Source organism: Catharus ustulatus, chromosome 1 (assembly GCF_009819885.2).
Source record: "Catharus ustulatus isolate bCatUst1 chromosome 1, bCatUst1.pri.v2, whole genome shotgun sequence".
Lineage (NCBI taxonomy): Eukaryota > Metazoa > Chordata > Aves > Passeriformes > Turdidae > Catharus > Catharus ustulatus.
Window position 1 is genome coordinate 165,047,090 of NC_046221.1, and position 13,812 is coordinate 165,060,901.

At 53.1% G+C, this 13,812-nt stretch overlaps 5 protein-coding genes across 5 annotated transcripts in view; 4 read left to right on the forward strand and 1 right to left on the reverse strand.

Annotated features, from left to right (window-relative positions):
• Positions 1–13,812, forward strand: part of LOC116999522 (NAD(P)(+)--arginine ADP-ribosyltransferase 2-like) — a 703,496-nt gene that overhangs the window by 317,295 nt on the left and 372,389 nt on the right. The gene's annotated exons all lie outside the window — the stretch shown is intronic.
• The window catches only part of LOC116994645 (erythroblast NAD(P)(+)--arginine ADP-ribosyltransferase-like), a 284,339-nt gene that overhangs the window by 206,502 nt on the left and 64,025 nt on the right, over positions 1–13,812 (reverse strand). The gene's annotated exons all lie outside the window — the stretch shown is intronic.
• LOC116999305 (erythroblast NAD(P)(+)--arginine ADP-ribosyltransferase-like) lies at positions 892–2,494 on the forward strand. Its single transcript, XM_033065856.1, has 3 exons — positions 892–1,668; positions 1,876–1,940; positions 2,339–2,494. The coding sequence occupies exons 1-3, from the start codon at positions 918–920 to the stop codon at positions 2,492–2,494; spliced, it is 972 nt and encodes a 323-aa protein (XP_032921747.1). The 5' UTR covers positions 892–917.
• LOC116999383 (erythroblast NAD(P)(+)--arginine ADP-ribosyltransferase-like) lies at positions 4,960–6,175 on the forward strand. Its single transcript, XM_033066024.1, has 2 exons — positions 4,960–5,725; positions 6,072–6,175. Exons 1-2 carry the CDS (start codon positions 4,960–4,962, stop codon positions 6,173–6,175), a joined length of 870 nt encoding a protein of 289 aa, XP_032921915.1.
• On the forward strand, positions 10,427–12,104 carry LOC116994746 (NAD(P)(+)--arginine ADP-ribosyltransferase 2-like). Its single transcript, XM_033056669.1, has 2 exons — positions 10,427–11,177; positions 11,856–12,104. The coding sequence occupies exons 1-2, from the start codon at positions 10,427–10,429 to the stop codon at positions 12,020–12,022; spliced, it is 918 nt and encodes a 305-aa protein (XP_032912560.1). The 3' UTR covers positions 12,023–12,104.

Sequence of the window (13,812 nt, forward strand, 5' to 3'; positions counted from 1 at the left end):
CAGGATATTGGGGCACTCAGTGAAAACCACATCCTGCCATCCCTCTTATGGTTCCCGCGGGGAGTAAAATTCTCACCTAAAAGAGGCGGAGCCATGTAAATTATATATGGGTCTGAGTTTGCTAAGCAGCCCAATTTAATGAATATTTATAATTAGGGTGGATAAATACCCAGTGGAAAAGCCCCCCTGAGCTGCAGGAGCAGGAGAGATCCGCTGTGAGTCCGAGCTGATCAAGAATTCCGGCTCTCTGGTACCTCCAGCTGTGCCAGGGAGTTCACTCCGACTGATTTCGGTATCAGGGGCTGGGGGGACACTGGGGACGCTTGGGGGGAACAGGAGACTGTGGGATTGGGGTCTAGGGGGCACTGGGGGTGTGATGGTACTGGGATTGGGGTCATGGGATGCTCTGGAGGAAAGTGAGGGGGGACACGGGATGGTGGGAGTGGGATTGGGGTCATGGGGGGATGGGACACACTGTGGGGGTAGGGGGTGATGCCCGGATTTGGGTTGAGGTTCTGGGGTGACAGCAAAGAAATTGGGGACTGGGAATGGGATTGGGGTGTGGGGACAGGCTGAGGGGAACACTGAGGAGCTCAGGGAGTGACCCCAGGATTTGGGCTGGGGTCCTGGGGGGGGTGAAGGGAATTGTAATCATGGGAGTAGGATTGGGCTTCTGGGGGGGCTGGGGTGCTGTGGGATTGGGGTCCGTGGGGGACATTGGGGACGTTGGGGAGGCAAAAGTAACCCCAGGATTTGGGATCAGAAATTCCAGACATGTGCAGGGGTCCCCTGACCAGGAGTGCCTCCCTTCCCCTGGGCTGACCCCACTGCCCTCCCCAGTCCCTCACTGAGGAACCCTCCTCTGTCTCCTCCATGTCCCCCAGTGTCCACACTGCTCCTTGTGGCCTCTTCCCTCCATGGCCCTCCTGGCTCTCACCCTGGCACTGCTGGCAATGACCGTGACCACCGTGGCCATAACATTGAAACCCCTGGACATGGCCCTGGACTCTTTCGATGACCAGTACCAGGGCTGTGTCCCTGCCATGAGGGCAGAGCTGCCAGCCCTGAACTGCTCCGAGTTCGAGAACAATCCTCTCTTTGCCAAGGTCTGGCCAAAAGCCGTGGCAAAGTGGCAGAGTGAGGGGTCCCCTGTGTCCCCTCTGTCATCCTCAGCCCAGGCCATCGCCATCATGGCCTACACCATGAGTGACCTGTACAGGAGGTTCAACAAAAAAGTGCGAGAGGCTGGGCGCTCCCCCCAGGAATACCGGGACAATTTCCACTTCAAAACTCTGCATTTCCTGCTGACCAACGCCCTGGCCACGTTGAGGGCTGCTCAGGGGCAGCAATGTCGCTGGGTGTACCGAGGGGTGCGCATGTACAAGTTCAAGGCAAAGGTTGGTGACATCGTCCGCTTTGGTCAATTCGCATCATCAACAATTCACAAAAATGTCAGCAAAAAATTCGGGACCACCACGATGTTCAAGGTGAAGACGTGTCAGGGTGCAGACATCCAGGCTTACTCCTATTATTCCGATGAGGCAGAGGTGCTGATCCCACCCTTCGAGGAGTTCAAGGTCACCAAAGTCATTGAGAAAGGGGAGAAGGTGGAGATCCACCTCGACTCCATTGGGACCTACAGCAAATACAACTGCGAGTGGCTGAGAGGTGGGGACAGCCTGGGGCCATGGGGACACCCACTGGGGCCATGGGGACACCCCCTGGGACCATGGGGACAGCCTGGGGCCATGGGGACACCCACTGAAGCCATGGGGACACTCTTGATGAGGCACAGGGGACAATGATACTGGCTGGGATGGGGGACATGGACAGGGGCACCCTCTGCGTCTGTGGGGACATTGACACCCTGTGCAGGGGCCATCAAGCCTGGGGACATGAAGGAGCTCAGTGGGCATGGGGACAGGAACATCCATGACAGGGCACTGGGACAGGGACCCCCAAATCTAGGAGGGGACAGGGATGGGGAAACCCCTGCCAGGAGATGACTGGGACAGGGACAGGGACATGCCCATTCTGACCCTGTCCCTCCTCTCCACAGACAGTGCTGTGGGGACAGCCCCTGTGTGCTGAACTTGGTGGGCAGGGACCCCAAATGGCACCCCATGAACCCCTGGCACCCCCTGTCCCCTATCACCCCTCACTCCCACCAGGACCCTCCTGACCTCCCTGGTCCCTGCACCCCCTGATGCCCCCTCCCAACCCTGTCACTGTCACCTCATTGTCCCCCATCTCTCCTATTACCCCTTGCCCCCATTATGGCTGTTCCCTGACCCCTTACTCCCCCACGGTCACCCTGAACTCCCTCTTTGTCCCCCAGATGGGAGTGTCCCCAGGGCCCCTGCCATCTTGGAGGACTCCTCCTGGCCACCACAGCCCTGGCAGCGGCCACTGGTATCCTCTGAACCACGACGCCACCAAGGTCACCGAGGTCACTGTGGTCACTGTGGCAACCATGACCACCGTGGCCACCTGAGGGCAGCGGTAAAGAAGAGACGGGGTCTCCATGCTGTGCTTGAATTAGGCCATGAAGCCGTTCATTGACACACAAAGCAGAGTTTATACACTTTTGCAGCTATTGCTAAAAATAGCCACCAATAACGTTCCTGTAACCAGGCTCCATTGCTCACTCGTAGCTAAATAACATTGCTCCATCTCTGCCTCGCTTTAAGCTAACCAGGCACATGCAGTAATTCCCGGGATTCCCCACAAAGCTGCACACTCAGCACCTCGGACAGAGCACTTTCTCATCTCTTACATTCCTTCTTCAAAATCCCGCTTACTCTTGCCAAGGCTTGTGGCTGCTGTGGCCAGCACATCCTTGTCAGTTGTGAGGAGCTGAGCCGTGCTCGCAGTTCTGCTCTCTGGTTGTATTCCCACATCTCCCCCTTTCTGTTCCACCAAAGTTCTTTGTTGACTGTTGGGGGAGTTTTACTCTTTCTCCTTGGTGGAGAATTTTCCCATTATCGTGCTAAGGAAGTCTGCCGGGTGCCTCCCTCATCTTTTAATTGCTCAAGACCAAAGGGATGGGTGGGGGTTGTCTCCCTCGCTCAGTTGCTGGTGGGGTTTAGGGGGCCTGAGAGGCTGGTTGTGTTTTTTTCTTCCTTGGAACGCTCTCTCCAGTCGGAACGCTACAGGAGGAGAGAGGTTTTGTCTGCGGTCGGATTTGCCCTGCACCCTGCACTGCTACACCCTCCTGCCTCTGAGACCACTGCTGAGAACCGGGACACAACAGTGAGCGGGGAGTTCTTCCTTCACCCTTCTCCCACCTGGGTCATGGCCCTGCCGTCTCCACCTCCCTGCTCCCGCCTGCTGCTACCACGGTTGCGAAGGGTCTGTCCTGCTCTTCACTGGGACTGCACAGAGGAGAAGAGTGTCTGCAACTGAAAAAGGGACTGGGACTGAATTTTGTTCTGTTTTGTCGCTGATTTTTTCATAACTGAGGTTGTTCTTGTTTGTCCTGCAGATATATCAGTAAAGAACTGTTATTCCTAAACCCACGCCTTTGCCGAAAAGCCCCTTAACTTCCAAATCATAATAAATTAGAAGGAGGAGATTTTCACTCTGCATTTTAGGAGGAGCCCCTGCCTTTTTCTTGGCAGTACCTGTCGCCCAAACCTACAGGGATGTCATCTGGTACGGGACCCCATTTGGTGTCTGGGGTGTGACAGCAACGCAGTGAGCAGTGGGGAGTGGGACTGGGGGCACTGGGGGGATGTGGGACTGTGGGATTGGGGTCCTGGGGGGTGAGAAATAAGAGAGAGGACAGAACATTTTAGTTGACCTGAAGGTGCTGGACAGGGCTGAAAGATGAAATAGCAGAAAAATATAAAAGAATGCAGAACTTTGGGCACAGTAGGGTAAATGTGTCTGGAGCCTGTGGATAAAGAGATAAAGGGAACTCCAGAGAGGGGTTTTGGCAAGTTCTGTAATACAGAAGCCACAGTGCTGGCCAAAAGTCAGAGGACAAGGCGAGTGATCGAAGATATTGGGACACTCAGTGGAAACCACGCCCTGAAGCCCCATTTTGTGACACCAGAGCAGTAAAATTCTATTCTAAAAGAGGCAAAGCCAGGAAAATTGCTGTTTCTGTTCCAGATGAGAATCCCATTTTAATGAATATTTAAAATTAGAGTGGATCAATTCCTCTTGGCAAAGCCCCCCTGAGCTGCAGGAGCAGGAGAGATCCGCTGTGAGTCCAAGCTGATCAAGAATTCCGGCTCTCTGGTACCTCCAGCTGTGCCAGGGAGTTCACTCCGGCTGATTTGGGTGTCAGGGGCTGGGGGGACACTGGGGACACATGGGAAGGACAGGGGACTGTGGGATTTGGGTCTAGGGGGGCACTGGGGGTGTCATGGGAGTGGGATTGGGGTCATGGGGTGCTCTGGGGGAAAGTGAGGGGGGACACAGGATGGTGGGAGTGGGATTGGGGTCTTGGGGGGCTGGGACACACTGTGGGGGTAGGGGTTGATGCCCAGATTTGGGTTGAGGTTCTGGGGTGACACCAAAGAAATTGGGGACTGGGAGTGGGATTGGGGTGTGGGGACAGGCTGAGGGGAACACTGAGGGGCTCAGGGAGTGACCCCATGATTTGGGCCGGGGTCCTGGGGAGGCTGAGGGGAATGGTAATCATGGGAGTGGGATTGGGCTTCTGGGGGTGGGGGCATGGTCCTGTGGGATTGGGGTCCCTGGGGGCTGGGAGACGTTGGGGAGACATAAGTAACTCCAGGATTTGGGATGAGAGAGCCCAGACACGTGCAGGGGTCTCCTGACCAGGAGTGCCTCCATTCCCCCTGAGCTGACCCATTGCCCTCTACAGTCCCTAACTCAGGAACCTTCCCTGTGTCACTTCCATGTCCCCTCTATGTCCCCTCAGTGTCCCTTCTGTGTCCTCTCTGTGTCCCCCAGTGCCCACACTGCTCCCTGTGGCCTATCCTCTTCATGGCCCTCCTGGCTCTCACCCTGGCACTGCTGGCAATGACCGTGGCCACCCAGGTCATAACGGTGCCCCTGGACATGGCCCCGGACTCCTTCGATGACCAGTACCAGGGCTGTGGCCCTGATATGAAGGCGGAGCTCCCGGCCCTGAACCGCTCCGAGCGCAAGAACAATCCTCTGTTTGTCCGGGCCTGGCCAAAGGCTGTGGCAGAGTGGCAGAAATGGGGGTCCCGTGTGTCCCCTCTGTCGTCCCCAGAGCAGGCCATCGCCATCATGGCCTACTCCATGAATGTGTCCATCATGGGCCAATACCTCTATGAGGAGTTCAACAAGGAAGTGAGAGTGGCTGGGCGCTCCTCCCAGGAATACCGGGACAATTTCCACTTCAAAATTCTGCATTTCCTGCTGACCGACGCCCTGGTCACGCTGTGGGATGCTCAGGGGCAGCAATGTCACTTGGTGTTCCGGGGGGTGCACAAAATCAAGTTCAAGGCAAATGTTGGAGACATCATCCGGTTCGGTCAATTCGCGTCGTCGTCTGTTCGCAAAGATGTCATCAAAAGATTTGGGAACACCACAGTGTTCCAGGTGCAGACGTGTCACGGCGCAGACATCCAGGCATTCTCCGATATTCCCAAAGAGGCGGAGGTGCTGATCCCACCCTTTGAGAAGTTCAAGGTTACCAAAGTCATTGAAGATGAGGAGAAGGTGGAGATCCACCTCAACTCCATCGGGACCTACAGCACATACAACTGCGAGTGGCTGAAAGGTGGGGAAAGCCTGGGGCCATGGGGACACCCCCTGGGACCATGGGGACACCCACTGGGACCATGGGGACACCCCTGATGAGGCATAGGGGACAGTGACACTGACTGGGGATGGGGGACATGTACAGGAGTACCCACGGTGTGTGTGGGGACAAGGACACCCTGTACTGGGGACAGCAAGCCTGGGGACATGAATGCGCACTGTGGGCATGGGGACAGGAACATCCATGACAGGGCACAGGGACAGGGACCCCCAAATCTGGTCCAGGACAGGGATGGGGAAACCCCTGCCAGGAGACGACCGGGACAGGGACACCCCCATTCCGACCCTCTCCCTCCTCTCCACAGACAGTGCTGTGGAGACCAGCCCAGTGTGCTGGACGTGTGTGGCCTGGGACCCCCCATGGCACCCCATGAACTCCTGTCATACCTTGTCCCCTGCCACCCCTTAACCCCCTGATGCCCCCTCCCAACCCTGTCACCTGTCACTCGCAGTTCTGCTCTCTGGTTGTATTCCTACATCTGTCCCTTTCTGTTCCACCAATAGGATTCTCTTTGTTGATTTATCAATCAGTCTCTGAATACATTGCAAGATACAAGGCAAAAGTATTGCTAGAAGCAGCAACGTAGCAAAAATATAAAATCCTGTTTTCACTGAATGTTTAATCCAGGCAGTGAATCCCCATCCTCTGAGTGTGTGTCCATGTTGGAGTCAGTGAGACAAGGGCCTGCCTGTATCCTTCAGGCAGAAGCCAGAGGGCAGGAATTGAATTAAAGCCCTTGGATGGATTGAAACATGTTAAGCCACCCACACACAGAATGGGAGTTTAGGTAAAAGAATAAGTTTGAGTGTACAGTAATTTCACGAATACAAGCCGCACTGAGTATAAGCCGCATCTCTGGGTGTTGGCAAATATTTTGTTCTTTGTGCATAAATAATCCGCACCTGAGTAAAAGCCGCTCTGTCGTTCGCAGCGAGGACCCGCGTGCAACAAAGTTGCCACTTTGTAACAGAACCGCGGCAGGGCGGGGTTTACTGGCTCGGCTCGGGCTGAGCAGGCTTGGCCCACTCGGGGCTGCCGACGGGGCCAGGTGGCCCAGCTCGGTGGGGCCGCTTGGCGGCGCCACTCGAGGCCAGCCGCTGCCTCTGGGCTCGGTCGCCCTGGCCCGGCGCTGCCCCGTGGTGGCAGGCAGGGACAGAGCACCCCGCCTCCTCCCCGAGCCACGGCGATGGTGGCACGGGGCCCCCGCCTTCCCCCCGAGCCGCGGCAATGGCGGCACGAGGCCCCCCCCGTCTCTCCCCCGGGCTGCAGCAGAGGAGGGAAGGAGAGAGCTCTCCCTCCTCTCTCCCCGCCCCCCGTACTGCCTGCAGGGAACCAGGCTCCACCCGCGGTGCAACAGAGTAACAATTTGTAACAATCGCGAAATGCCGGCTTTTACTGGCAGTTGCTCGCCTCGGCACCCTGGCTGGCACTTCTGAGGTTGTAAATGTCAGAAAAGTATTCACATATTAGCCGCTCCTGAGTATAAGCGGCATTTCTGGTTTGGGAGCAAAATCTTAGACAAAATGGTGCGGCTTGTATTCGTGAAATTACTGTAAGTTTAGATGTAAGTTTGAGTTTTAGGATAAATAAGTAAGTAAATCAGTAAGTCAGTAAGTTTCAGTGAGAACTGTAGTGTTTTCAGTAAGCAAAAGGTGCAGATACCAGAGTAGAAGAACAAGTTCTAGTAAAGGATATCAAACACACTGATGTTTTCAATAGAGGCTCTGGAAGCTCCTTGCTAGACTCTACTTAGACAAAACAGAACTCCAGTGAGAATATTGCTCACATTTTTCAGACAGAACAAGATCGATTACATACGTAGTTTATATGTATCCTAGCATGTTAAGAAATTGGAATTCTCATAGGTTGAGAGGTTGTGGTTTGAATTTACGTGTTAGCTTGTTGGAAAAATCCTATATAAGGTTAGGTACTAGGGAGAGTTAGTGCTTTATGCCATTGCTTTTTGCCATTACTTTTTGCTTTTCCCACTGCATTTTTGCCATTGCTTTACTGTGCCTGCCAGCGTCTCCAGCACCTGAGAAGAAGATCGGAGCTCCGGTGACAACACCAACCTCTCTGGGACACCCAGGGATGGCTCCTGCTTTTGTTTGGGACTTTATGCTAAAACTTAACGTGGACTTTAACGTCTGTGACTGTGCCTTTGAAGACCGATGCGCTTTTACAATAAAAAAACCTTTTTAGCAATTACTAGCTGCTTTAATCATTTAGAGATAACCCGGCACGAAAAGTGCAACAAAAGCACCGGAGTGGGGGGGTAACCCCACATGTCCATGGCAGTCGTTATCACACACAACTCTGAGTTTGGTGACACTGTCTCGGAGGGGCTGTGTGCTAACATGGATAGATTGAGAGTGATCACAAATGTTGATGCAGCACAAACCTTCAAAATCCTCACAGTCATGGCCAGGTGCTGAAAGCAAAAAATCAACAGCAGCTCTGTACTGTAGTGCAGCATGCCTGACACTATCAACATCTGTTAATAAACCTGTTAGAGCACAGCTAGTGGCATCACTTTGTTTTGCAAACCAACGGCCAAGGTTATTTCGGGTTTTCAGTGCGTGTGCCGTTCCAGTGGATGGGATCATTGAGGCAAATATTCGAGCTTCAAGGTTCCAAAATTCCCCATTGTCGTCACAGTCTGGGCTATCGGTACAGGCGCTGCGCTTGGCTCGCACGGAGCTGTGCAGAGCTGTTGGATTATGGTGTAAAGAGTGAACCATGGTCAGTCGACCAAATGTGCAAGGCCCTCTTTAGCCTTTCCTGGGATCCCTTTCCAGGCTCTATTTCCACATATCAAAAAGATGTTATCTGTTGGAGTCAGTGACTTGGGGGTCTCTCTGAATTTTTCAAAGAGAAATCGCAGTGCAGGGATTGAATTAAAACCTTTGAATGGATTGAGGTGTGTTAAGCCACTCACACATAAAGTAGAGGTGTAAGTTGAAGTTTTAGGATAAGTAAGGTAGTGAGTAAGTTTTAGAATGAGCTTTAAGTGCTTCTAGTGAGTAGAAGGTCTCAGATGCCAGAGTGGAAGTGCGAGTTGTACTGAAGGTTGAAAAGCATAACTATCTAATTTTATAAATAAATGTGTATCATTTGAAATATTGTTAATTGTTGTATCTAAATTGTGCCTAATTATAAGTCTCTAGTTTTAATACATTTAGAGTTAAACGTCCATTTCCTCGAATAATTTCAAACAAAGCATGAGTTTGTATTTTGACAGGTAAATACCAACAAAGTAAAACCCATATAAAAAATGCAACTCAAATGTAAAAATACACTAAACATTCTAGAAGTAAAAAAAACCTCACATAAATGAAAATTACAAGGACTCCAGATTGTCTCTATTTTACCTGCAAAAAAATGTAAACTTTCGATTTTAAGTGTGGAAATCAGTAACATTGAATGTTTTTTTCTTAAATACCATTTTAAAAAAATTTAAAGTTCAAATATATGTTATGCTTCTACTTTTACTTTGTTTACTTTCAGCAGTACAGCTTTACCAATTAAGCGACCAGGGCTGAAAGATGAACTGGCAGAAAAATATAAAATGATGTAAAAGTGGGGACAGAGTAGGATAAACGTGGCTGGAACCTGAGGATAAACAGATAAAGGGAACTCCAGAGAGGGGTTTTGGCAAGTTCTGTAGTACAGAAGCCACAGTGTTGGTAAAAGGAGATAGGACAAGGCGAGTGATCGAAGATATTGGGCCACTCAGTGGAAACCACGCCCTGAAGCCCCATTTTGTGACACCAGAGTAGTAAAATTCTATCTTAAAAGAGGCAGAGCCGGGAAAAGTGCTGGTTCTGTGTCAGCTAAACAGCTCATTTTACTGAATATATATAATTAGAGTGGATAAATAACCCGTGGCAAAGCCCCCCTGAGCTGCTGGAGCAGGAGAGATCCGCTGTGAGTCCGAGCTGATCAAGAATTCTGGCTCTCCGGTACCTCCAGCTGTGCCAGGGAGTTCACTCTGGCTGATTTGGGTGTCAGGGGCTGGGGGGACACAGGGGACACTTGGGAGGGAACAGGGGACTGTGGGATTGGGGTCTGGGGGGGCACTGGGGGTGTCATGGGAATGGGATTGGGGTCATGGGGTACTCTGGGGGAAAGTGAGGGGAGACACGGGATGGTGGGAGTGGGATTGGGGTCATGGGGGGTTGGGACACACTATGGGGGTAGGGGGTGATGCCTGGATTTGGGTTGAGGTTCTGGGGTGACGCCAAAGAAATTGGGCACTGGGAGTGGGATTGGGGTGTGGGGACAGGCTGAGAAGAGCATTGAGGGGCTCAGGGAGTGACCCCAGGATTTGGTCTGGGGTCCTGGGGTGGCTGAGGGGAATTGTAATCATGGGAATAGGATTGGGCTTCTGGGGGGGGTTGTGGTACTGTGGGATTGGGGTTCATGGGGGGCTGGGGGATGTTGGGGAGGTAAAAATAATCCCAGAATTTGGGATCAGGGACCCCAGGCATGTGCAGGGGTATCCTGGCCAGGAGTGCCTTCCTTCCCCTGGACTGACCCCACTGCACTCCCCAGTCCCTCACTGAGGAACCCTCTCAGTGTCCCCCCTTGTGTCCTCCCATTGTCCCCCCAGTGTTGCCTCTCTGTCCCCTCTGTGTCCCCCAGTGTCCACACTGCTCCATGGCCCTCCTGGCTCTCACCCTGACACTACTGGCAATGACCGCGGTCACCGAGGGTATAACGATGAAGCGCCTGAACATGGCCCCAGACTCCTTCGATGACCAGTACGAGGGCTGTGGCCCTGCCATGAGGGCAAAGCTGCCAGCCCTGCTCCACACTGAGTTCCAGAAGAATCCTCTCTTTGCCCAGGTCTGGCAAAATGCCGAGGCAAAGTGGCAGAGTAAGGAGTCCCCTGTGTCCCCTCTGTCGTCCCCAGCCCAGGCCATCGCCATCATGGCCTACACCATGAATGATCTGTACAAGGAGTTCAACGACCAAGTGAGAGTGGCTGGGCACTCCCCCCAGGAATACCGGGACAATTTTCACTTCAAAACTCTGCATTTCCTGCTGACCGATGCCCTGGTCACGCTGAGGGCTACTCAGGGGCAGCAATGTTACTGGGTGTACCGGGGGGTGCACGACATCAAGTTCAAGGCAAATGTTGGGGACATCGTCCGGTTCGGTCAATTCGCGTCATCGTCTCTTCGCAAAAATGTTGCCGAAGTATTCGGGACCACCACGGTTTTCAAGGTGCAGACGTGTCACAGTGCATACATCCAGGCATTCTCCTATATTCCCAGAGAGGCGGAGGTGCTGATCCCACCCTTTGAGAAGTTCAAGGTCACCGAAGTCATTGAAGATGAGGAGAAGGTGGAGATCCACCTCGACTCTATCGGGACCAACAGCGCATACAACTGCGAGTGGCTGACAGGTGGGGACAGCCTGGGGCCATGGGGCCAGCCTGGGGCCATGGGGACAGCCTGGGGCCATGGGGACACCCACTGGGGCCATGGGGACACCTCTGATGAGACACAGGGGACAATGACACAGACTGGGGATGGGGGACATGGACAGGAGTACCCACGGTGTGTGTGGGGACAAGGACAGCCTGTGCTGGGGACAGCAAGCCTGGGGACAGGAATGTGCACAGTGGGCATGGGGACAGGAACATCCATGACAGGGCGCAGGGACAGGGACCCCCACATCTGAGAGGGGTTGGTGACGGGCATAGCTGTGCCAGGGGAGGACAGGGACAGGGACGGTGACAAGGCCACCCCCACTGCGACTCTGTCCCTCCTCTCTACAGGCAGTGGAAGGGGACAGGCCCTGTGGGCTGGATGCGGATGGGCTGGGACCCCCCATAGCATCCCTGTCACCTCCTGTCACCCCCTGAATGCCTGCCACCCCTTGTCACCCTGAACCCTGTCCCCTCCCTCCCACCATGACCCTCCTGACCATCCTGGCCCCCTGCAACCCCCTCATGCCTTCCCCAGTCTGTCACTGTCACCTCATGTCCCCCATCTCTCCTGTCTCCCCTAGCCCCTGTTATTGCTGTCCCCATCCCCCTCACTCACCCATGGTCACCCTGACCCCCTTCTTTGTCCCCCAGGTGGGAGCATCCCCAGGATCCCTACCAGCTCAGAGGACGATCACCAAGGCCACCAGGACAGCCAGACAAACAAGGCCACCAAGGATACCAAGGCCACCACGACCACTATGGCCGCCTTGGCCATCATGGCCTCCATGTGGTCGCTGTGGCCACCACTGGCACTGTGACCACTGCAGCCACCACAGCCACTCTGGCCACCATGGTCACTGTAAGCACCAAGGCCACTGTGACCACCATGATCACCAAGAATCCCAGAGCCACAAGGCTACCACAGCCACTGTGACCACTGTGGCCATCAAGGCCATTGTGCAAAAGATTTCTCTTCAATAATTGTATCAAAATATTTGTATCAAAACAATTCTATTAAATAATTATTTCAAAACTATTTTATTAAATAATTGTATCAAGTTGATTGTATTGAACAATGCTAATAAATTTTTCTATCAACACAATTTCATTAAATAATTGTATCAAAACAAAGCAAGTGGCGCCCGAACAGGGACCTCTGCTCAGGGTTTCCTGGAGAAGCGACTCCTGACGCATCAGGTGCAGGACAAAAGTCACTATTGGGTTGCTGCTTCCTTAAAAACCCCTCACGTTTTAGTGAGGGCAATCCAAGGTGTGACCGGGACCCTCCACTCAACACCTGGGAGAAAAATCCCAAGGACTGGTGAAGGGGTTGAGCACCTGCCCAGCAGTCTTGAGTTGACCCATTGGGCCTCCCCTGCCCAAAGAGAAATCGTAAGTTGGAATCAATATTGGGGATTGTGCTCTGATTTAATTATATATATGGGTCTTTTCCTTTAATTTTCCCTTTTACCCCTGGGCATGGGAATGTAGCTCCAGGATGGGAAACGAACTCATCCACCCTATGCTTGGCCCTCCTGAGAGAGGCAACTATTACCAACGATTGACCACTCTGGGTCCTTCCATCCTGACCCATTCTGGGATTTTGGGATTCTGGGAGTTGTGGTTCAGGAATTGCCCACTGGAGAGCAGCAGTGAGAGCAAGAAATCAGCTCCAGTTCTGGGTGCCACCAGCAGGGGCAGCACGAGCCTGCCCCGGAGACTTGGGAATGGTTCGGGATGGAGCGACCTTAAAGCACGTCCGGGGTCAGCCCTGCCAGGCCAGGGACATCTTCCCCTGGGCCAGGCCGCTCCAGGGCCCGTCCAGCCTGGTCTGGGACACAGCCAGGGACGGGGCAGCTGCAGCTTCTCTGAGCAGCCTGTGCCAGGCCATCACCACCCTCACAGGGCAGGAGATTATAGGAAGATGAGCGATGATGTCCGTGAAAAACGACTCAGTGGGTCGGGGTCTTAAGGAGTCTTCAAGATGGGTCTTGATGTCTCCACATGAGAAGACGTGAAGTTTGTCACAGTACCCAGGTGATTTCACCCAAGAGTTTGAACTCCCAAACTTTGGGGTGATAGGAGAGTTGGGTCCCACAAAGTCTACTGCATAGTCCTGACAGCATGAACTTTTGTCAGGAACCGTCAGGGGATCGGTGGCAACCCTGTGCACTCTGGCAACGCCCGCCTGCCGGTCGCCCTTCATATGGGGAAAAAGGCTTTGGAGCACGGGGAGAGGAAGGACGGCAAGGGATTTTTAACTGAGGACTCGAACCGGAAATTTTCCTGAATTTTTCAGTTAACTAAACAAGAATGTGAAAGAGAAGGATAAATAAAGTTAATGATAAATTACCCTCAGCCTGAACGTGATACAACCTCTTCCCTAAGCTGTCCCAAAAAGAATTCAAAAAGCCAGAATCCCCTGTAGTTTTAGGGAAGTATTTAAAAATCCAATGATCAAATTTTTAAGATTCCCCTTAGAAAACTTAAATTCCCCCGATGTTCAGGGGCACCAAAACTTGGTAATGGATGCCTCTGTCAGGAGGGCTAAACTTAGGGCAACTCAGCTCATTACGCATCCTCGAGAATCATTCCCATGCCCTTAAGT

Coding starts and splice junctions, on each gene's coding strand:
- LOC116999305 (XM_033065856.1), top strand. CDS start 918: ATGGCCCTCCTGGCTCTCACCCTGGCACTGCTGGCAATGACCGTGACC. Junction 1,669..1,875: donor CAACTGCGAGTGGCTGAGAG/GTGGGGACAGCC, acceptor CACCCTGTGCAG/GGGCCATCAAGCCTGGGGAC. Junction 1,941..2,338: donor ACAGGAACATCCATGACAGG/GCACTGGGACAG, acceptor TTTGTCCCCCAG/ATGGGAGTGTCCCCAGGGCC.
- LOC116999383 (XM_033066024.1), top strand. CDS start 4,960: ATGGCCCTCCTGGCTCTCACCCTGGCACTGCTGGCAATGACCGTGGCC. Junction 5,726..6,071: donor CAACTGCGAGTGGCTGAAAG/GTGGGGAAAGCC, acceptor TCCTCTCCACAG/ACAGTGCTGTGGAGACCAGC.
- LOC116994746 (XM_033056669.1), top strand. CDS start 10,427: ATGGCCCTCCTGGCTCTCACCCTGACACTACTGGCAATGACCGCGGTC. Junction 11,178..11,855: donor CAACTGCGAGTGGCTGACAG/GTGGGGACAGCC, acceptor TTTGTCCCCCAG/GTGGGAGCATCCCCAGGATC.